The sequence below is a fragment of the Motacilla alba genome, chromosome 15 (genome assembly GCF_015832195.1).
Source record: "Motacilla alba alba isolate MOTALB_02 chromosome 15, Motacilla_alba_V1.0_pri, whole genome shotgun sequence".
NCBI lineage: Eukaryota > Metazoa > Chordata > Aves > Passeriformes > Motacillidae > Motacilla > Motacilla alba.
In genome coordinates, this window is record NC_052030.1 from 2,154,587 (window position 1) to 2,177,351 (window position 22,765).

Below are 22,765 nucleotides of genomic sequence, written 5' to 3' on the forward strand. Positions count from 1 at the left end.
GTGTCCCCGCCCCGCTCCCTCCCCCCGCTGCCGGGCGGGGCCGCTTCACGTCCGGGGCGGCTCCGCGCACTAAAAGCGCCGCTGACGCCTCCCCGCTGCACTGTGCCGGTCCCGTCGCTCCGTTAGGCTCCCATCGCCGGCCCCGCCGCCCCCACCGCCGCCACCATGCCCATGTTCGCCATCTACACCAATGTCTGCAAGGACGCCGTGCCCGACAGCCTGTTGGGCGACCTCACCCAGCAGCTGGCCAAGGCCACTGGCAAGCCCGCGCAGGTGAGGGCGGGGAGCGGGGCGAGCACGTGCGCGGCGGGCCCGGCGGGAGGGGCGGCGGCGGAGCGGCCCGGGCCATCTCCGCTCCCCCGGGCCCCGGGGCGGGCGGGCCGCGGCCGCCGAGGAGCAGCTGCCGCACAGCTCCGGTGGAAGGAGCTGGCGCCCGTTCCACCCCGCGGCGCCGAGTCTCCCGATGGCCGGCCCCTGGCTGGAGCAGCAGCCGGGCCTGCAGGAGCGCGGCGCTCACGTAGCCGGGGATGCGCTGCGCCTGTGCCGGCGGTCGCGATTCGAGCGGCGGAGCTGCGCCGTGGCACGGACGCGGCCGGGCTGAGGCTCGGATAGACCGAGCGCTGCGGGCAGCTCCCGCCGGCTCAGCCGTGGGACACGGCCCCTCCTGGGCCAGGCCGCAGCAGCCCCGAGAGCCGGAGCCCGATGAGACCGAATCGGTGCCCGGCTCTCCGGCAGGTCCGTGATTTGGGGATGTGAGCCCTGGCACGCAGACGCAGGTTTTGGGCCTTTATCTCGCTCCGCCCCGCGCGGTGGCGCGGCTGTGGCGGGCAGGAGCGCCTGCCTCCCGGCGGCTTTGTGCACGCAGAACCGCGTTCCTCAAGCCGAGAGCCGGGCCGAGGGCCCCCGCAGCCCCCAGGGCCGTGCCCCCCGTGGGGGCTGCCGGGCCTGAGCCTCCCCTGGGCCTGGGAGGTGCGCAGGGGGCAGCACTGAAGAGCTGCCTGACCCCAGTACTACTGCTGTCTAGAGTTGGTGCCTAAAGCAGATTTTCGTCGGGAGAGGACAGTTCAGACAGCCTGTAACGGAGTGTTTGCCTCCCTCCCGCAGTACATAGCTGTGCACATCATACCTGATCAGATGATGTCCTTCGGGGGCTCCACTGATCCCTGCGCGCTCTGCAGCCTCTACAGCATCGGCAAAATAGGAGGGCAGCAGAACAAGACTTACACCAAGATGCTGTGTGACCTGATCTCCAAGCACTTGCATGTATCTGCAGACAGGTAAGGCTGGGACACGGTTTAACCATATTTACCTGGCTTTCTGAAACTGCTTTGAAAAGTCTATTTAAAAATTTAAAATGCCAGGAATAAGTCCATGTGCTTTGGAAAATACCAAGTGGTGGCTTGTAGCACTTTCCATGTCCGTGTAAGAATGGACAGTGCCTGCCTCTTTCCCTGGAGAGTCTTTTGTTCAATGGCTTTCTGCTCTGAGAGTAGGGAAAAACACCAGAGCACTGACGAGTTGCCCTGTGTGTCTTTTGCCTCTGAGGTGTGATGCCTTGTCCTCTGGGGAAGCAAGGCTGAAAGCACAAGCAAGGAGCAGGAACAGCCTGGAGCTGAGAGGCAGAAGTAGAAGGCAGCAGGCTGTGAGCAGCTCTGCTGCAGAGTTCAGCAGGGTCTGTGTGCAGCTGTGAAGGATGGGAAGAACCTGGTCAGGGTTGAAGGGTGACACGCAGAGCCAGGCCTGAGGGCATGCTTAACTCTCCGAGGCTGCCAGTCTGTGTGATTGTGTGAGGGACTGCAGGGCTCAGAAACAAAAGGGGCTGATCTCTGGAAATTATTGACTGCTTAACAAAATCTGTCTGGTGTCCGACAGTCCCCGACTGCAGAATAATTTGTATTTTAAAAAAAGAGAGAGTACAAATCTGAGGACTGAGAAATATTGACTGTTCGGAGGCTCCACCAGATTTTTAATAAAGATGAAGCTTGATGTTTTTTCAAGCAGAAGAATGGGAAGCACTGTCCCTTGTTGTGTTGTCCCAACTTACATAAATGAGTTAATAAGGTCGTTATTTCCTCCCGTACCTCTTCTGCAGGGTCTACATCAACTACTTCGACATGAACGCTGCCAACGTGGGCTGGAACGGCTCCACCTTTGCGTAGAGCTCTCCCGTCTGTCTGAAGAGGCTGTTCCTGGACCTCCCCTCACCCTGCCCCGTAGCAGAGACCACAGCACAAATGGCCCCGTGTTGCACTTTGTGCACTCTCACAGATTGATGGCTCCTTGCTAGTGTGTTTAAATATTGCTGCTTCAACATTCCTCTGTTTTCTCTGTGTAGAAAACAAATAAAGATTTAGAAGTAAGCTGTGTGGTGTAGGCTTTGGCAGGTTGGGGATGGAGTTGGGCAATTGCTGACATGTCTGTTCCACTCTGATCCTAAAGCAAACAAAAGGAATGTTTTGGGTTTGCCCGTGTTTCTTAGTATTTCACACTATGGTGGTGGTGCCTGGGGCTGGTTCCTGACAGCACTCCAGTGATTTTTACCTTGCTGTAGGTGAGGCTGTAGGTGTGTTCAGGGCTGCTCACTGCTCTGAGGTTTGTTTTTGGGTTGTGTCTGCCGTTTCTGCAGTCCTTAGACCAGCCCTGTGCCTGCTGCTTCAGGGCAGCTTTCCCCTGAGGATGTGCCATCTGTGTGGCCAAAGGAGCACAGAAGGAGTGTTTTTGCACACTGAGGGGAAATGCTGTTACCCACATTGCTACACTGCCTGCTCCAGGCAGCGGGATTGGCCCTCCTTGCCTTGGGAGCTCTGCAGGGGCCTGCAGCACTTCAGGAGCTTCAGTGTGCTCTGCCAGCCTGTCCCTCACTGGTGCTGTGCTCTGTCCCACACGGATGCTGTGCTGTGCCAGCCCGTCCCTCGCCACTGCTGTGCTCTATCCTGCCCCGTCCCTCACAGATGCTGTGCTGTGCCAGCCTGTCCCTCGCTGTGCTGTGCCATGTCCCTCACAGGTGCTGTGCCCTCTCCCAGCCCATCCCTCGCCGGTGCTGTGCCGTGTCCCTCACAGGTGCTGTGCCCTCTGCCAGCCTGTCCCTCGCTGTGCTGTGCCCTCTCCCTCACAGGTGCTGTGCCCTCTCCCAGCCTGTCCTTCACAGGTGCTGTGCCCTCTCCCAGCCGCCCCCGGCCGGTGCTGTACCCTCTCCCAGCCTGTCCCTCACAGGTGCTGTACCCTCTCCCAGCCTGTCCCTCACAGGTGCTGTGCCCTGTCCCGCCCCGCGGCTCCCGGCGCTGCCGCTCCCGCCCGTCCCCTCAGCGCTTTCCCGCCCTCCCCTCAGGGCCCCGCTGTGCGCACGCGCGGCGCTGCCCCCATTCCACCCGCGGCCGGCAGGGGGCGCGCCCGCCCCGCGCCTGCCGGAGGCTTTCCTGGCGGGGCGCGATGACGTCATTCCGGTGCGCCGGCGCGGCGCGGCGTGGCCATGGCGCTGTTCTGCATCCGCAGGTACGGCGGGCACGGACCCGCTCCCCGCTCCCCCTTCCCCTCCCCGCTCCCCGGTCCCGCTCTCCTCCTACACCCGGCCCCTGTCCCTGCCGCGGGCGCTGCCTCAGCCCCGGGCCGGGCGGGCGGCTCGTGCCTGAGGCGGTCTGTGTGGGCTGTTCCAGGTACGGCGAGGAGGACGAGCACAAGGAGGAGGCGGAGGCGGAGGGCCGGGCGCGGGTCCTGCTGGAGCGGCTGCAGCGCCAGGCGAGGGCCCGGCAGCAGAAGAAGCAGCGAGAGGCGCCGCCGCAGGGAAGGGAAGGGCCAGGGGACGCGGAGCTGAGCCCCGGGGGGGAGCCCCCAGAAGGGAAGGGGAAGAGGAAAAGGGAGAGTGAGGAGCAGCCCAGTGCGCGTAGACAGAAGAAGCTGAAGACAAAACAGCCCCGCAGCTCTTCGGAAGAAAGGGCTGGTACTGAGGAGGCGGCAGATGGCAGCAGTCCCACAAAGAAGAAAGCACATAGGAGAAAATCGAAAGCGCAGCAAGAGGGGACTGAAGCAGGTGAGGATAAAGCGAGGCTGTAGGATTTCAGTTCATTGTGGTTGACAATTTCCTCAGAAAAGTGGACACGAGTTGCTCTTTGAGTACCTTGCCCGGTTTACCTGGTTTTGTTTTCATCTCCTTATTTTTCAAGGGAAGGCCCCATACTGTGAACTTTGAGGATCAGTTTAGTGTAAGGGCAGGAGGGAAGCATGTCACATCACCTCAGTCTTTTGTCTGTACCAGCAAAGAAATGTTTGACTTCTGCACTTGGCTTCAGGAAAAAAGAGCTTGCAAGCTGTTGCTTAAGTCCTGGGTTGTAGTATTGCCAAATGCCTTTTCTGTGGTGTGCTCTGACCTCTGGCTTTGTATTGCTGGTACCCACATTCCAGATTCTGAAGAAGACATCAAACAGCAAGGCAACAGAAACAACTTTAAAAAGAAGTCTGATAAAAGGAGGAAGACAGATGAGGAAACACAAGGAGATGAAACAGGGAAGAAAGAAAGCAGTGAAGAAGGTGAAGGAAATAAAACTACAGAGGAGGAGCTGCCCTTAGCAGCCTCAGGGGAAGGGGCTAATTGTGCACCCTCCAGTATGATGATTCTGGGAGACTACGAAGCAAAGCCAGTGCAGAAGGTACCAGCTTGACTGAATTTTGGTGATGGATAGGAAAGGAATGCTTGTTACAGGTTTGTTTCACGTATGGTGTTGCCGCATTCTCCTTGCCCGCAGGTGCAGCCCTTCTTGCCACAGTGGCTGGCTGAGCCCCGGCGGGTGCAGAAGCGCATCAGGGATCATCTGTGTCCAGTCACAGACGTGCCAGGCATCCATCCCCGGCTGCTGAGAAAGCTGCAGATCAATGGAATAGACTCCTTTTTCCCAGGTGCCTTGGTAGTGCTTTTGTTTCTTCCTGAAGGGACTTGGGGAGTTCCTGCAGTCTGGTGCTGTATGCTTTGTGCAGGCAGTGAAGTCAAATGCAGGGCAAAATGTAGTGCATGAAAGTGATCGGAGGAGATTTAACCCTTCTTCCTCAAAGCTTTGACTGGGCTGAGTACAAGTCTGTTACCTGCTCATAAATACAGCTTGGAGTGTGGCTCAGAGCTGCCCAAAGAGGGAAGTCTTACTTGTGTCCTCACACTTTTCCTCCTTGGGGAAGCCTGTGCTTTAGCTCCTTCCTTTCCACTCTCTCTGCTGCTGATCAGAGCTTTCTGGGAGCTCACTCAGCTCATTAAAGCACTACAAAAATATCCAAACAACGAAAAAAGAAATCTGTTTTCTGTTATTTTGCCAGTTTTGCCAACAAGTACAATAAATGCCAGTTCTTGAATAAGAAAGGACAGCTGGATGCAAGGACAGAGACAGAGGGTGACCTTAGTCCAGCTGAGCCTGGAGACTTAGGCTGTGTCTGAGGCCTATCAGGGTCATGCTGGGAAGCCAGCACACATTTTCTCATTTCAGTGATGCTTTTATATAACATTTTCAGCTCTTGGTGAGCTGGTGAAGCATACAGTTTGTGTTTGTTTCTGGTTGTGCTCAGTCCAGGCAGAGGTGATTCCTGCCATTCTCCAGAGTGCAGCCCGTGGGTACCTGCTGGCCCGGGGCGGGTACCGCCCCAAGGACATCTGTGTCTCTGCACCCACGGGCAGTGGCAAGACCCTGTCTTTTGTCATCCCCATTGTGCAGGTGAGTTCATCCTCAGGGAAGTAGCTCTGAGGAAATGCTGGCGCTGCTTTTGTTCGAGCAAAACCTGAGCTTCAAAGCAGGTCAAAAAGCCAAGGAGTTTGTGGACTTAAGGAGGCAGATTTGCAGCTGACAGCTGTCTGAGGGAGCTTCTTGTCAGCTTCCCACTCCTTTTCTCAGACAGCAGGCACAGCATGAGCAGTTGGGAGGGCGGAGGGAGAAAAATGGAAACATAAAACTGGGAGAATGTGTCAAGCCCGTCTTCTCTCTCTAGGTTAGGCCCAAGAACCCTGTTCTCCCCTGTTCTGTCAGGGGCTCACTGGGCCTTTGTTTCGGCAGGTTCTGTTAGATCGAGTGGTTTGCCACGTTCGAGCTCTGGTTGTCCTGCCCACCAAAGAGCTGGCACAACAGGTACGTGGCTCCTCGCCGTGTCTGAGCAGAGCTGGGCTGAGGGGCAGGCTGCTGCAGCCGCTCCTCTGGCTCTTCTGTGCAGCAGGCTGAGTGAAGACCTGCCAGAGGGTTTGGTGCTGTTCATGTAGTGGAAGGTACTTCCTGCAGCTGATGCTGTGGCAGCTGACAAAGCCTCTTAATCTCTTTGCAGGTGAGTAAAGTGTTCAACGTTTACACTGACGGGACAGGTCTGAAGGTCGTTTTGATTACTGGCCAGAAATCTTTTGCAAAGGAGCAGGAGATGCTTGTCCAGAAAAAGTAGGTGAAAAGGTATTTTGACAAGGTTTATAGAGATTGCGTGCTCATTAATATCATTAAGGTGGGGTCAAGATATGGACTACTGCAGCACAGCATCATGTTGTCATGGTTTTGGATAATGGGTTTATATGCTGGATTCTGGTGGTTCTGCTTTGTCACAGTGCTTGTTACTACCCCTGTTTTGTGATTGTAATGTTTCACTGTATTTTTGGGGTTCTTCACCAGCAAATGCTCAGAATGCAAATGTTTACCTTGTGCCCATGAGTACATATGACTGTGTGGAAAAAACAGATTTCAGAATTTTAGTTAGAAAAAACTAATTTTTCTACAATTAAATTTTTTTGAAGAGTAATGAAGAGTGATGCTTTCTGTTTAAAATAAAGCAGTGGAGACTGGTGTTTGGTGTCCACCACTGCCCCTGCATGCTCTCCAGTGTCAAGTCCATATGTGAATTTTGTTATTCCTCAGTTAATTGAGTGGTAGGAAAACCTTAAGGTCTGCTTCTTAAGGTCTGTGCTACAGGCTTTATTGTGAGGAGAGATTGACTGATGGGCTGCTTGTCCTTTCAGAGTGACAGGCTATTGCAGCCTGGCAGACATTGTGGTGGCCACGCCAGGGAGGCTCACGGATCACATTAACCAGACCCCGGGCTTCAGCCTGACACAGCTTCGCTTCCTGGTGAGTCACCACAGCTCTCCCATCTGAGTGCAGTGTCTGCTACAGCAGTAATTCCTGTTTGCTTCTTGCGTGGAACATAAATACCTCTCTGTTGGAGCTGTTGTGTGGGCCTGTCTGCACTCCAGATTGTGGAGGGAGCAGTCACAAGATGAGATGTTTGATTCCAACTCGTGACACCCAAGCATCCACCCACTTCCCCTTCTCTCTTAGGCTCTTGCAAACTTGGAGTAAGGATGGGCAAGGAAAGCAGTTCTGTTGACTAGAAGCTTCCATTATCTTACCTTCTGGCTCACTGGTTACAGATACCAAGGAAAATAAAAGCTCCCAGTATTTAACAAGTGTGGTTTTCATCCTTGTGAACTCAGATAGTGGATGAAGCTGACCGTATGATTGATGACATGCACCAGAACTGTCTGAACCAGATTGTCAAAGCTGCATTCCAAGGAGAAAATCACTCTGGCTCCAACATGCTTTTTCAGAGGACCAAACCAGGGCCTTTGACAGCAGCCAGGTAAGTTGTAGAGTGCATTTCTTTCAGCTGATAGTATGGACACCAGCACTTGGCTGTCACTGCCCTGCCACACAGAGTCTCAAAGCTTGATTGCTCTGAGAAATGTCTACCAAAAAAAGGCAGTGAACAGCTGATGCCAGAGGATGTCCTTCAGACTAAGCATTGTGTTCTCCAGGCTTTCCTTAAATAGACTGAAGGAGCATCAAAAAAAAGCACAGATATTGCAAATCTGTGACCCATTTGCACAGTAGCTATAGTAATGCCTTCTGGCAAAGCTGAGTAATGGATTTGGAGGAAAACTCTTGCAATTAACTATCTGCAGCTGCTGGTTTTGTACAGCAATGGCAGAGATGTGTCAGAAACTGAGATGAATGGCCAAGGAAGGACATGACTAGAATGAGAACGTGTAACCAGTGTTCAGGGACTTGTGCAGCAGTAAAGGATTGGGGTTGTGCACTTGACTGAGAACGCTCATCAGTTCTGTCTGTGAACTCCACCATAAAACAAGGGTGGAAAAGAACCTACAGGAAAGGCCCAGGGCAAGAAAAGAGCATCAGAGAACACTGATTGCTTCCCTTACATCATGTGAAGGCACTTGGGGTGAAACCCCTTTGGCCCATCCTCAAAGCCCAGTTTCTGTGTGCTGTTTCTTTCAGTTCCTGCTCTCCTCAGATACCCTTACAGAAACTGCTGTTTTCAGCCACACTGACTCAGGACCCAGAGAAATTGCAGCAGCTGGATTTATTCCAGCCTCGTCTCTTCACATCTGTGTATTCTGAGAAAAATAGAGATGGACCAGAAGCTGAACAAGATACTAATAAGAAATACACACTCCCAGAGGGGCTATCGGTATGATGTGAATTCTTTTGAATAAGTTATACTTGAAGATTTGTTTAATTCTGAACTAATTGTGGTTTTAACCTAAAACAAGTATGTCTTTCCTGTGTTTCCTTGCAAAAGTGGCTTTGGGAATATATATGACCCAGAGAGCTGTACCTTTGCACATTTGTTTTCTCACTACTTAATGCTCATTTGGTTAAGACTTGATTATTTTTTAAATTAATCTGTCTTCATGTGGAATTAAATTTAACAGCAATGGGGAGGGGAAGTAGGAGGTCATAATAATGGAGTAGCACCTATCAATTGTCCATATGTGTAACATTTATTTCAAGACATGTACACACAGGCCAGCCTGTAGGCAGGAGGGCAGTGCATGTTGTTACTTGCTGTGGAGATGTAAGAGCATCAGAACAACTCGGGTCTCCTGTCTCCACTCGTGTTGTTTCCTGCCAGCCTGTTCATTCTAAAGGGGATGGCGTTATGGGCTCTGGTTTTGCTGCTGTTAGTCAGCCATAAAACATCCAAGCCTGTGTAGGTCATGGACAGGTTTTAGGGAAGGTAGTCTTGGCAAGAAGTGATTTTTCTCTCTGAACTCCTTCTCTGTTGACTGCAGCAATGTTACGTGCCTTGTGACCTGAATTCCAAGCCCTTGCTCCTCTTGTATTTCATGCTGAAAATGAAATTCACCCGCGTGTTGTGCTTCACCAACTCCAGGGAAGCCTCTCACAGGTAAACATAAATGAGATCTCTCTGGTGGGTATCTTACAGAGATAAGGAAGTGACAGTTTGTCTCTTGTTTTCCTGCAGGTTGTTCCTGCTGGTTCAAGCCTTTGGTGGAGTCACGGTGGCAGAGTTTTCTTCTCGGTTAACTCCAAATGAGAGAAAGAGAACCATGAAGGAGTTTGAACAAGGAAAAATACAACTGTGAGCATTTTAAACTAGTTTCTGTATGTTTTCCAGCACAGGCTGTTTGCAGTGTGAAAAGCTAAACAGAACAAGGGACACAGACTTGGGGTCTTCTAAAACATGCAGGAGTGTGTTGCAGGGGGGGTGTGAGACTTGGATTTGTGGCTTTGAATTGTTTATCCTTCATGTAACTCAGCCTGTTCTAATCTAGCTGTAGTCTGAAATTCTACTGTTGTTTTCTAACAAGCAATAAATACAAATGTGTGTTCACAGAGTTGCCAAAAACACAGGTTTGCAAATCTGGAGTTTAATGTTTGTGCTGGGCATCTGGTGTTTGTAGGGTGGAAATGGATGTTGGTGCTGAAACTGTATTTGGTGTTACTGCTTCCTACCAAAGCAATCCCTGCTCAGACTGGCATACAGGTCTACTTCTATCCATGTGTTTGATTTGCATTGTGGTTTTGGTAGCTATATGAGATTGTATCTGTGCAATGTCTCTGAGGAAAAGGTAAAAACTTTTTTTCTGGGTGTTCTTTTTATCCAAACCTGGTGTATGAATGCCTCCTTGACTACTGGAATTTCCCACCTCTCTATTTGTGTGTTCTGTGCTTGTATGGAATGTTCAGATTCCTTAGAGATTTGTATGAGCTGGGAGGTGTCTGGCATGCTTGGAGAACCTGGAAACACCCAGTAACTTTTCATGCTCAGCAGAGGGTGACAAGCCTGCAGTGATGCTTGGAGGTCTGTGGGCAGCTAACAAGGCCAGTGGCAATGAGGGGTGACCTGCAGTGCTGCTGCCAGCCTTAGAGGCAGAGGCTGACTGTCCAGTTTGAACAGACATTAGCAAGAGTTGTGCTGTGTTCACTGGTGTTTTATTTGCGTGTGTGGTGCCCGAGATGTTACCTGAAAATGACTATATATACATTTACAAACAGGTTAATCAGCACAGATGCCACAGCCCGCGGGATTGATGTGAAAGGAGTGAATTATGTGATAAACTATGATGCACCACAGTTCATCAGGACGTACATCCACCGGTAAGAGAACAGGAACAACAGGAAGATGTCTGAGCTTGGTTTGTTTTGAAGTATTTAGCAAAGGTGACATGCTCTTAAAAAGGCTTTTAGCTTTTCCTTTTACTTTACTATGCAAATAGCTTTCTAGCAAAAATTAAGCCTAGTGTTGCTTGGAATCAGACTTTCTCAAAGCTGGAGAATTTCAGCATCAAAATCTTGCAGTTGATAATGGTAGGGACTGTGGGCCTAAACTGACTTGAAGCTACTTTCTTTGTTTTCAGGGTTGGAAGAACAGCTCGGGCAGGAGAAGCAGGTGTTGCTTTCAGCTTGGTCCTTAGAATTCAGGTATGTCTTTGGTGTGGGATTCATTTGATAAGGGTGCATGCAGGGGCATAAGGATCATAAAGGTCACTCTACTTCCCACCTTTTCCAGTCAGCTGAGCTTTGTGCTTGGAAACTTCAGTTAATTCCTGACTAGGCAGCATGTTCCCACATGGGCTCATTTTGTAGCTGCTAGGCAGGGGGTGCCTCATCTCCAGTGCTGTCTCGTGCAGGAGCGGCGGTTCCTGCGCATGTTGAGGGATGCTGGCATCCAGGATATCAAGAAACACCCAGTGAAGGGCAACTCATTGAAGCCATTGGTGCAGCAGTATGAGGGAGCACTGTGTAAGCTCGAGAAGACAGTCAAGGTAATTGAAATGGGGAAGAAAACAAACTGTGCAAATTGAAGTTTGATTTTTTTATTGCAATTCATGCTTAGCACAGGTGTTAGGGTCCAGGATCCTTTCCTGCATCTAAAACAGTACCAGTTCAGCATTGGTGAAGGCAGCATTGATGGATGCATCGTTATGGAATACTCAGAAAGGGTGGGGAGGGGAGAAAGGTTTTCTGTCAAAAGCTAGGCAGCATTCCTGCAGGGGTTTAAAAGATGTGTAGATGTGGCACTTGAGGACATGATTTAGTGGTAGGCTTGGCAGTGCCAGGTAAAGTAAATGCTTGGATTCAGTGGTCTTAAAGGCCTTTTTCAACCAAAACAATTCTGATTTTTGGTGGGTTTTTTCTATTCTGCCTTTCTCTTTACTTCTGTAGCTGGGATTTTGACAGCTACCCAAAGGACTGCAAGCAAAATGCAGATTAAACCTTTTGTCATTACAGAGTTTAAGACTGTAATGTACAGCTCTCTGCAGGCCCTGTTTTATACACCAGTGTGAACTTGAGAACTTTGAGACAAAAGCAGGGTACAATTTACCTTGCCAGATGAGTGGACTAGGGATCCTAATAGACTTTGTGCTGCATGATTTGGGCAAGTGTTCTGCACTCCAATCTGAGAACTCATAAATACCCGGCCCTGAAAAATGATGATTTCGAGTTGTAGACTAGAAATGTTTGAAAATTGGGACAGAAATTTTTATTAAATTGCTTATTAAATTTACTAAATTAATCCTGTTCCTCCCAGAAGTCCCTTCTGTGTGACTCTGGGACAGGGGCATCTTCAGTCACCTTGTCACCTTTAATTTTGAACAGAACGAGCGAGCACAGAAGCGAGCCTGAGCGAGTGGACGCTGAGCTGGCTGAAGTGGCACTGGAGCTGCTGCGTGGGACAGGCCATGGGCTGCTGCCCAGCACAGCAGCCCTGAGTCATGGGCCCTCAGTGCTTGTTCCTCCCCCTTATCATATCTGAAGTCAGCTATTGCAGGCCTTATTCCTCTTTCAAGGACGCTGTGAACCGAGTTCAGTTACTGGTTCAAAAAAAAGGAAAAAGATAAATTTTGAGATACAGGTTGTCTTGAAGAGGACTTTGCATCGAATCCTGCTGGCATATGTAAATTACCAGCAGCTCCATATGTAAATTACCAGCAGCTCCTGAGCGTGGCCTGATGGAACTGCTGTCCTCCAGTGGTGAGGGCTGGGCCCTCAGTCCTGCAGTGGGACAACGGTTCTGTGTCTGCAGCTGCACAAACACCTGTGCAGTGCCTGTGGCAGAAATGTGTGTGAAGAGCTGCTCTAGGCTGCAGTGACTCCAACTTTTAAGTAAACATTAAATAAATATTATTTATATTTTTAAAACACTGCCTGATATTCCTGGGCTCAGCAATTGGACTTTATGATCTTTGTGGGTCCCTTCCAACTCACGGTATTTTATGATTAGGGATGGAGATAATGCTTAAAGGACTTTTCACTGTTACAGCCCTGTGCCTTGTCCTTTTCTTGTCTATGTTGTTTCCCTCCAATGTTCTGTACCAGAGGTAACAGCAGGTATTATTTAGTGTAGAGTGATGTTAATGCAGACTGAAATGTCTGATGTTTAATATGAGTGTCCTGGAGCCAGCTGGTGTCACTGCAAGCTATAAGTCTGTATTTGACACGTGCCATGGTATTTTTAGCTGTCCTGGCAGAAGGCTTAGAGCTGCCATGTAGCTGTGGCCTGCAACTACTCTCCAAGGGTTGCCTTTCCTTCAGCAGGAATGGCTCCAGCTCTGGCTTATTGGTTAGCAAAGCAAAATAAAGGTACACCAGCATTAGCAGTAAATGATTGAAAGCTGGGAATCTTGAAGAAAGGGGTTTTGGGAATGGTGGTTGAATCTTGTGAAGATAGGAGCAAGGTTGTTTTATAGCAGTGAAGCAGTGTGTGTTCTCCTGCTGTGACTGCTTGCTCTCCAGTTGTTTTTCCATAGCACGGGTGTCTGGGCTGCTGCTGGAGTCCCAGGAACGGAAAGTGCTCTTGTGCAAGAGCTGTGAGCTCCCACGGGCAAAACCAGGATCTGCCTCCCGCGTCCCCTCAGCCGCGCTGCGGTTTGAGGGCAGTTATCGGGACAAGCCAATGTGCCACCGGGGGTAAGGTGGCAGAGCCCATCTGAGGCTTTGCTCCGCGGTGCCCCGGGCCCTGTCCGGTGAGTTGGCACCTCCCCTGGCGGCGGAGCGAGGGGCGCTGCCGCTCCGCCCCGCCCGGGGCGGGCCCGGTGTCGGCGGGACGGGATTAACAGAACCGGGCGCGGGCGGCAGCGACGGCGACAGCGGCAGGATGGGGCTGGAGCTGTACCTGGACCTGCTCTCGCAGCCCTGCCGGGCGCTCTACATCTTCGCCCGGAGCAACAACATCCCCTTCGAGTTCAAGCGGGTGCAGCTGACCAAGGGTGAGAAGGGCCGGGGGGCACCGCTGTGTCCCAGGGGTCCCAGCCCGGGGCTGTGCGGGTGTCCCAGGGGTCCCAGCCCGGGGCTGTGCGGGTGTCCCACTGCTCGGTCCCAGCCCCGGCCTGTGCGGGTGTCCCAGGGGTCCCAGCCCCGGCCTGTGCGGGTGTCCCAGGGGTCCCAGCCCGGGGCTGTGCGGGTGTCCCAGGGGTCCCAGCCCCGGCTGTGCGGGTGTCCCACTGCTCGGTCCCAGCCCCGGCTGTGCGGGTGTCCCAGGGGTCCCAGCCCCGGCTGTGCGGGTGTCCCGCTGCTCGGTCCCAGCCCCGGCTGTGCGGGTGTCCCAGGGGTCCCAGCCCCGGCTGTGCGGGTGTCCCGCTGCTCGGTCCCAGCCCCGGCTGTGCGGGTGTCCCAGGGGTCCCAGCCCCGGCTGTGCGGGTGTCCCGCTGCTCGGTCCCAGCCCCGGCTGTGCGGGTGTCCCGCTGCTCGGTCCCAGCCCCGGCTGTGCGGGTGTCCCAGGGGTCCCAGCCCCGGCTGTGCGGGTGTCCCGCTGCTCTCCGGCTCCCTTGGCCACTCCCGGGGGGATGCTGGATTCCAGCCCGCAGAGGCAGGAGGGTTGCTCACCGCCCCGATCAGTGTGAGATGCTGGCAGAGGGTGGGGTGACCCTCCTGCTGCAGGGGGCCCCTGGTGCCTGCACAAAAGCCATACTAATTCTCCGAGGCAATCCTGTAGTTTAAGTACTGATTTCAGTGCCTGTGCTCGTCTGCAGCAAACAGGACTCTGCCAAGGCATGTGATATCTTCGAAATCGGGAAATCGGCCCCACCCAGCAGAAATTGGGTCTCTGTAAACAGAGACGCTTTTCTGAGAAGCACTCAGGATGTGCCAGGTCTGAGGCATTCCCCATTGAGATGGGAAATAAAAAGCTGCAGAGATGGGACATTGGTGTATGGGCGAGGACAGCTGAGGTGTGTGGTTCTTGTTCAGGAATTCAGCTTAGAAAAATGTGTGCTCTGGTGAGCAGCAGCAGTTGCTGAGAGCAGCCCTTCTCCTCTTGGCAGGGGTTAACCCCCTCGGGAGGCTCATCATGCCCCAGCTTGCCAAGCTGTCCCCCTGGGCGGGTAGGGCTGCCCCTCTGGGGTTCCACTGGGGCAGTGGTTTGTGGTCTGGTTATTTTGGGAGGGTTGAGGACCAGCTTGAGAAGGCTGTGGAGCGAGACAGTGCAGCTGGCAGTAATCTGAACAGTGAGAAATGAAGGGAGGTGGTTTAGTTGGGTTAAAACCAGCTGATAACTGGTAGGAGCCTGTCCAAAGGTGTCTTTTCACCAAAGGAGATCCAAAGATCTGTATCTTCTCTCTTTGTAATTGAAGCTGGTAAAACCTATCCTTCAACCTCTCCAGATATCTGATGGATTTGAAATTAAGGTAATGTATTGGGCATAAAAAGGCCTCAGTAAGTAATGCTTAAAAACAATGAAAGGTGAGAAGGCTCCTGGAGCTGAAATTGAGAAAGGAACAAAAGAGACTCCAACCTGAGAGAAACTTCAGACGTGTTGTGGTTGAGTCTTTGGGTGTTCCCCTGCACCTGAGCTGTGTGGTGGTTGTACCTTACTGTGACTTTCCACCCACTTGTCTCGTAACAAAAAGTTTTGCAATTCTTTGTACCTAGGGGCTGGTTCATCTTGTGTCCTTCCCCTTCTTTCCCAATAAATTAATTGTTGTGGTGAGACACTGGAGCAAAGGAGAGGAGACTGGCAAGGCATGAGAGCACCAAAGGAGCAAGGCAAGGATAGGGGAAGTGAAGGAAGGGGAATTACATCACAGATTCCCAATGCTCTGTGCCCCTTGGGAATCTGCTTTTGGCCTGTGGATTTGAGATGGGGGATTTGGGTGCGTCTCATCCCATTCCTGCAGAGTGCACCTCCCATGCCTGGGGAAGCTCTCCAGGCACCAGCACTGGGTGCCACAGTGGGGGAGGCTCACTGCACTGTACCTGTCACTGCACAGTTTGTAAGGACAAGGTGAGGGAGCTGAGATCAGAATTGAGCTGGTGGATAAATGTGATGCTCCAGAAAAGCTCTCAGGCCCCAGTAGGGCAGGTGTCAATGAAAGGGGTAGAAGGAGTGAGAATGGGTAGGGATCACCTGGCATTCAAAGGACACCTGAAGACTTGGAATCTGCACACTTCATCTTTTTGAGAGGGGTAGGGGAAATGGGCTGTGAGCCAAGTGACAGGGGAATAGTCACAAATCAGGTTTGCCAAGCACCAGAAAAGCTAAATTTGCCTCCAGAGCATCTCCTCTGGCACACAGGTTCTCAGATGGCTCACATAGCAGGACAGGGCACAAGGTTAGTTACACATTGGAGAGACTTGAATACCCAGAAAAATCTGTAATGAAGTACCCATGGTTTTACATGGAATCACAGGAATTTATTTCCATCTGTGGACTTTAGAAAGTGCCATTATATAAATATACATAACGAATAATGAACATAAATTACATTATCTTCCAGGAAAAGGTATCTGCTTTCTCACTGTCCTCCCTTACTTGGAGGAAAGGGTTGGTGAGATCCCTTTCCTCCAAGGTGTCTGGTGCTCCCTCTGGGTTTGTGCAGGACAGGTATCTCCAGGCACAAATTTGGAGTGGGTAGAGCCCCAAGCTGTCACGTGCTGTTGGTATGAAAGGACTCCTAACCATCCTGCCCCTGGTCCATAGGTGGGTCTGGTATGCAGGCAATAATCAGCAAGTAAGCTGATACCACAGGGCTAGCCCCCTACTCACCCTGCAGCACTTATTCATTGCTTATAAACTTCATACAAGACTCAATTAGTACAATCAGAAACAGGAGCTTGAAGCTAGACAAACTCCTCGGATGTTTACAAACATGTCCTGAGTATCCCTGCCAAGTAAAACTTCTCATTTCCCTCCTCAGGGCAGCACAAGACAGAGGAGTTCCGGAAGGTGAACGTCCTGATGAAGGTGCCTGCACTGAGGGATGGTTCTTTCACCTTAGCAGAGAGGTGAGGCTCAAATAAGCTCAATCCCCTGCTGCAGTGTTGTTTATCCCAATGCTTGGCTTCTGCCAGGGTACTGCTGGCACTCCAGTCCAGGCAGGTTTTTGTCTCCCTCCTGTCCTATGTTCCACTTGTACATAACAAACCTGTGTTTCAAGAAAAGCTATCTTACGTAAGCAACCTGAGCAGCATTAATAGTAGAAAAAGCTGCTGCTTGGAGCTACTTTGCTGCTTTGTAGGCAGTGTTTCTGAGCTTAAATACCTGTCCAGGTGTCCTGCTCTCTGCCTGCAGCTGGAGGCTGTGGGCAGTGCAGGAAATCTGACATAAAGCACCCACTGCTGGATGGCCAGGCAACGTGAGGCTCAGATTTGGTATAAGCTCATTCTGCAGCTTCCGTTTGCTCAAAACTGTACCAGCAGACCACTCCTGTCTTGCTGGGCAATTACTTCTATTAGATTCTGGTTCACAGGCAGCAGCACAAACTCTCTCCTGTGCTGTGCCCTGCTGCACTTCTACCTGACTCCCATCAGGTTTGTGTGGCTGTTTGTTCAGCAGTGCAAAATTTGGGGGGAAAAGAAAGGATGAGGTGCTTTAATCTCGGATGATCAGCTCACCGGTCTGTCTTGTTCTCTGGGCAGCATTGCAATCCTCCTGTACCTGGTCCACAAATTCAAGACTCCAGATCACTGGTACCCATCTGACCTGCAAAAAAGGGCTAGGGTTGATGAGTACCTGTCCTGGCAGCACGTCAACATCCGTGCCAAGGGGAGCAAGTTGTTCTTAAGCAAGGTAAAACCATTATCTATCAAAAATGGGGTGCTAAGGACTCTAAGTGAAATGGCCTGCCTGTCTGCAGGGCCTTTCTCAGCAAATGTACAAGCCAAGCAAGAGATAGGAGCAAAACTGACTTGGCTGCTGAGGCGAGCCTAACTGAAGTAGCCTGGATCCTCCATGCTGCAGCCAAAGGTCCAGAGCAAATGCAGTGGGTGAGCAGCTCCCCCCAGACACAGCTCAGTGCTGGCAGCCTGGCTTCATGGAAAGAAACAGTCTCCTTCTATAAAACAAAATGCAGGTGCTGGCAGATGATACAGTCTTCCCTTTGATGCCTCAGGTTTGAGCTTTTATATTTTTTCAGATTCTGTGCTGCTTTAGCGTGTGGTCTGGGCTTCATGTTAGGGGATGGTGAGCTCTCTGCACAGAGCAGGGAGACAAAACAATTCCTTCTGTAGCTGGGGACCAAGGACAAATGATCCAAATCTCAGGCCCAAGAGCACAAACACCGTGGGCTGAAGAGAGAAAAACAAGGATGGGGCTTGATGGGCTAAATCTGGAATTGGACGATGAACTCCAATATGCAAATGGAGCAGAACTGATCAAAGTGAGAGAGCCCGTGACCAGCCGTTCATTTTGGGACCATTTTGGTTCATCTTGGGTGTAGCCCTGCCTGGGCTCTTGTGCTGCCCAAGGTGGATCCATTGAGGCCTTTTAACAAATCCCTTTATTCTTTATTCTTAGCTCTGTCTAGTCTCTGTTCTAGGTCAGCCTTCTCAAGGCATCACTTGGAGAGGAGACTCTTGTGGTTGAATTTTCAGATTTCTAGGCAGCAGACAAGGAGAGGCAGGAAGTAATGACTGACATGAATGTTAATCTGGCAAGGTTGATGAGCAGCTCTGGTTATTCCCATGCATGGCTGGTGAGGGATCCTCAAAGGTGGCAGTGAGAGTGTGATGACTAGATTTGGAAGGAAGCACATAAAAATCAAGTTGTTTCTACTCCCTGCCAGGTGCTGCTGCCTCTCATCACAGGCCAGCCACTTCCTCCAGAGAAACTGGAGTTTGCCACTGAGGAGCTGAACGTTGCCCTGAAGCAGTTTGAGGAAAAGTTCTTGCAGGACAAGCCCTTCATCGCAGGCAGTGAGGTCTCCCTGGCAGACCTCGTGGCACTGGTGGAGCTCATGCAGGTGAGCATCAACCCCAGCACTGCTGGATGTGTGAGTTGGGCTGTGGGCAGGCCAGGCCAGGGGGGGCTGCTGCTGCACCCCCACCTCTGTAATGGCAGATCTTCCCTGGAGTTAACTCTTGCTCCTTTTTGATTTTGATCACAATTAATTTTACTGGGGAAAACCTACTTTGATGAAACATGCACAGAATCCATCAGGAAAGAAAGATAAATTACAAACTAGGCAGGAAAGTACAGAGATTTGGAAGAGCTGTGCTTTGTGCATGGACTTCCATGATCTGCATCAGACCATTCTGGGGTTAGCCATGGCAGAGCTCTTGGCTGCACGTCCCCAGGGACAGCAGCTGCTGAGGGTGTCACCACTTGCCTCCTGTGACCTGAGAGCCAGAGATGAGCTCCACCTAAGTCAGGACTGCCTGCTGCCTCGAGCCAGAAGCAGATCCACTGTCAGTGGGTCCAGCCCTGGCGGATGCCCTGTTTGCCTCACTCGGGGTGCTGTGTGTGTCTCTGCAGCCTGTGTGTGCTGGCTATGACCTGTTTGAGGGGAGGCCGAAGCTAACGGAGTGGCGCAGGCGGGTGGAAGAAGCTGTGGGGCAGCAGCTCTTCCAGGAAGCCCACGAGGAGATCATGAACGTTAAGAACTTGACTGCTGATCAGTTTGCGCCTGAGTTGATGGAGAGTTTCAAGCAGCAGCTCCTAAAGCAGAATTAGAGGGTTGTGCTCTAATAAAATGGGTTATTTTTCTGAAGGCTTATTGTAGTCTTTCAGCATTTCTTCTAAAAATCATAAATACCATTCCACAAAACGCACTTCCCTTCATTCACAGCCTTTCTGCAACTTAGAAGGGAAGAAAAATACATCTTAGACTGCTGTGAGCAGCTTTTCCTCTTGTCCACTGCAGCATGGAACTGTAGCCCTGTAGGCTTTTCTTTCACGCTCCAGCACCACTGGATGTGTTTCAGGGCTGAGGTGATTCAGTCTGTGTGGGAACAGGGGCACTCAGAGCTGCCCTCCCCCCTCGGCTCTGAGTTTTCCAGGCCAGAGCAAAGGTTTCCTGAGGGTATGGCAGAACTGGGGTCCGAAACAAGGAAAAAACATTGTAGCAGATGGTTTTCACTTTGCCAAGTGGAAACAGTCTGCTGGAGATTTTTGCTCTTTAGGAAAGAGCCAGGTCAGGACCCAGCCCCGCCTGGGAACCCTGCCAGGGCCCGTGGAACACCGGGCCACTAGATGCTGCTGCATCACCTGTGAGAGCCAGGGGACACAGAGCCCAGGGCAGGGAGCTGTGCTGGTGCCCAGGGGCTGCCTCCAGCTTCTGGCAAGGACAGAGTCAACAGAGCTCCTCTCCCAGAGACTCATGCTGCATTCCACAAAGAACATCCTGCACAGTGGAAAAAAACTGCTTTTCTTGGTCAGGCTGCTGCAAACCACACGGTTCTCTCTGCAAACCACATCAGGCCCTGTCCCTCTCCCAGAGTGGTTTGTGAGCACAGCAGAAACCATTTTGGCCAGCCTTGGCACGGAGTGCTGCTGCTGCTCTGGTAGCACAGGGAGCTCTGCTGGCCAGCCCTGCGTGAGCAGAGGGCTCGGTACATGAGCTGGGGAATGTCCCACACATGGCTGATGCTCCACTGCTCTTCAGTCTCCTCAGCTCTGCCTTTGCCAGGTGTTGTTGCTCTGTCTGGATTTGTAATCAGGATTTGGAAGGAAGTGGACATCATGTCATCATCCACACCTGCGCAGCACCCTTCATAGCCATAGCCTGTGTCCCTTTGTGCCATTCCTGCTTTCCTGCTCTCCTGTCCCTGTGAGCTCCCATTTCCAGGTACAGGCCTCCATGAGGAGGGTTCCAGTTTGCAGAATTGTTTTTCTCCCCTCCTTGTTAAGCTGTGTTTGCACCTGGAAGTCTGTTTGTCTCTGCTGCTGGTTGCACCATCCACAGGGAAGGCTGCTCACGATGCTGGCTGTGAGATGTCAGTAGTCTGGATGCAAGTCATGTTATTGCAGTGCCCAGAAATGGTGAATGTAGCTGCTCAAAGTCTCGCACATTTTTTCAGTTGGATTCTCTGGTTTTGGGGAATGAGCCAGCTGGCTCTTCTGTTTGTTTTCTGAGTAAACCTGCCTTTTAGTTCAAAGGGCCACAGGAACCATAGTCTGCATTGCACATGCCTGCAGGCTGAGCTATAGGAGCAGGCTGGTGCCTTTACTTTCCATCCTTCCAACCTGCAGGAAATCCTCAATATCAGTGGTGAAAAGGCACGTTTGCCCTCAAACTCTCTCCCTTCCCATGCTGACACATGCAGGGATATTTGTCTTCTTACCTGATGTGTTATTGGTGCATTTGTTGAGAAGGGCCAGTTGCTTGCCAGCGAGCAAAGCCAGCGACAGCAGCTCTCTCCTGGCCCTGGCAGTGCTTGCATGCCTGGTGCCTGAGCAGCAGTGCCTGACACCCTGCCCTGCTGCAGCTGCCAGCGGGCTGAGCCCCAGAGGTGTTTACGTTGTACCACTTCCTTCCCATAACTGCAGCTTTGCCACGCTCCCCAGCTGGGCTGCTCTGCATCCTGCAGTGAAAGGCACCCCTCTGTGCCTTGCCAAGGCTCCCCAGCCTCGCTGCACTCTGCTGCTGGCACCTTGGTACCTTCCCTGACTTTCAACCTTTCCTTTTCTTGGAGAGAGCAAACTTCTACCAGCATCATAAATATTTCTCACATTTTCTGTTCAAGTATAGGCAGAGCAGAGGAACAATCAAAACCAAGAGTCTATTTTGTGGGGTGCTTATCTTGACAGATCTCAAAATGTACTTAAGAGCAGAGCCTTTTGTGACACACATGTCCCTGCAGAATCTCCAGACAGGGCTGCTCTGCATGCAAACCATTGCACAAGCCAAGGCAAATAAAGTCTTTTTAAAACTTTTTTATTTACTATATTTGTAGCACAAAAGCTCCCTGTAAGAGTCTTGAGCCAATTTTCTGCTTGTTGGAATGAGGCACAATTTCCTTAGATGTTACCCATTGTGCACTCCTGCAAGGAAGGCTGCCTTCAAAACCAAGCTGTTCAGAGCTGGCTCTCTGGTGCTCCTCCACTGCTGGTTCACAAAGGATGAATACACTTGCCTCACTCCAGGCTGGTCATGATGACAGGAGGGGATTTTAAATTGTTTTTCCCATACTTTCTGCCTGCCATGTATGCAGTGACCAGTGGCATTTTGAGCCCTTCCACTCCCACAGGACAAAGCACCTCCTCCCTAGAGTAACTCCTTGGATGGCCACAGAGGTAAAACAGATAAATCTGCCTTGTTCTTTGCTCTAAATAGTGGAGATAAGGCTGCTCATCCTTGTACTTTGCCTTCTGCTATCCCTCTACCTCTGTATTTTGTTCCTTTCTGTCATTGGATCTTGTCTGGTTCCAGTTCCTAGATGGAAAGCCCTGGGACCTGCCTCCCAAAACCCAACAGGTTGTGCAAGAATTTTGCTTGCTTTGGTACAAGGTCTGTTGAGTGTCTACTCCCCTTTCACCCTGAAAAGGGAGAGGATTACACCTCCACTGTCAGCTTAATCGAACGTGTTCGATTCAACTTCCTCAATTCTTGCCAGGGCTATTTGGAAATGAGTGAGAACCTGGGATTTCTGGAATAAAATGAAGCTGTAACACACAAATAGGAGGAATGTTTAAAAAAACCACAAAGACATCCTGAGACTTCTTCTAAATTTTTAAGAACTAAACTGCAAAACTTAATGCATTTTTTTCTGTCTTGTTCCTGCTTCCAAAATGCTGACAGAGAAAATAAGGGCAGGAAAAATGGTCTTTGAGGTGATGGAGTCAAATGAAAATACAGTGCTAGAAGCACTAGCCTGGAGCCAGGAATAATCAATCAAATGCCCTATAACACAACCAGATAAAAATACCTCTTTGGTTGTGTGGGCTGTGCAGTGCAGTCAGCAAATTGGAGAAAAACTTAAGGAAGGAACATTTCCAGGAGGCACATGAAAAGATCTTTGAAGTTCAGATAGGACTAATGGATCAACTGAACCATGAATAAAGGAACCCACACTGCTAATGTTGCTGCACACTGCTGAGATCAACACTCTTCTCAATGATCTCTCAGAGTATGGGCATGGGAGCACTTTGAAGCTCAAAGACTGCTCTGACTATTTACCTGTGCAGAGCCACTTTCATGCTCCTTTTCCCCACTCCCTTAACATTTCAGATTCCTTTGCACTGAAGGAGTTTGAACTCAAGCAGCTGCCAAAGACTCTCTGAGCTGTGATCTCCAGCATATCAGTGCTGGGTGCAGGTGCTCAAGAGGCTGAGCTGTGCT

The 22,765-nt window shown here is 51.3% G+C and overlaps 3 protein-coding genes across 6 annotated transcripts; all 3 read left to right on the forward strand.

The window, feature by feature from the left end:
• The first annotated feature begins 53 nt into the window (after positions 1-53).
• LOC119707653 (macrophage migration inhibitory factor) lies at positions 54-2,360 on the forward strand. The gene is made up of 3 exons (XM_038152925.1): positions 54-273; positions 1,105-1,277; positions 2,093-2,360. Exons 1-3 carry the CDS (start codon positions 166-168, stop codon positions 2,157-2,159), a joined length of 348 nt encoding a protein of 115 aa, XP_038008853.1. The 5' UTR covers positions 54-165; the 3' UTR covers positions 2,160-2,360.
• A 1,035-nt stretch (positions 2,361-3,395) lies between these two features.
• DDX51 (DEAD-box helicase 51) lies at positions 3,396-12,011 on the forward strand. 4 transcript variants are annotated; one of them, XM_038152538.1, is made up of 16 exons: positions 3,396-3,492; positions 3,654-4,027; positions 4,399-4,643; positions 4,740-4,890; positions 5,545-5,690; positions 6,024-6,098; positions 6,289-6,395; positions 6,965-7,073; positions 7,439-7,584; positions 8,241-8,433; positions 9,038-9,153; positions 9,232-9,348; positions 10,266-10,367; positions 10,628-10,691; positions 10,901-11,035; positions 11,871-12,011. In XM_038152538.1, the coding sequence occupies exons 1-16, from the start codon at positions 3,470-3,472 to the stop codon at positions 11,895-11,897; spliced, it is 2,130 nt and encodes a 709-aa protein (XP_038008466.1). In that variant the 5' UTR covers positions 3,396-3,469; the 3' UTR covers positions 11,898-12,011. The 4 variants fall into 4 exon arrangements, with proteins under 4 accessions (XP_038008466.1, XP_038008467.1, XP_038008464.1 ...); XM_038152539.1 differs by having other exon boundaries at positions 6,027-6,098; XM_038152536.1 differs by lacking the exon at positions 11,871-12,011 and having other exon boundaries at positions 10,901-11,111.
• Positions 12,012-13,337: 1,326 nt separating this feature from the next.
• On the forward strand, positions 13,338-19,195 carry GSTT2B (glutathione S-transferase theta 2B). Its single transcript, XM_038152541.1, has 5 exons — positions 13,338-13,480; positions 16,406-16,493; positions 17,127-17,277; positions 18,272-18,448; positions 18,961-19,195. Exons 1-5 carry the CDS (start codon positions 13,369-13,371, stop codon positions 19,156-19,158), a joined length of 726 nt encoding a protein of 241 aa, XP_038008469.1. The 5' UTR covers positions 13,338-13,368; the 3' UTR covers positions 19,159-19,195.
• Positions 19,196-22,765: the final 3,570 nt, after the last annotated feature.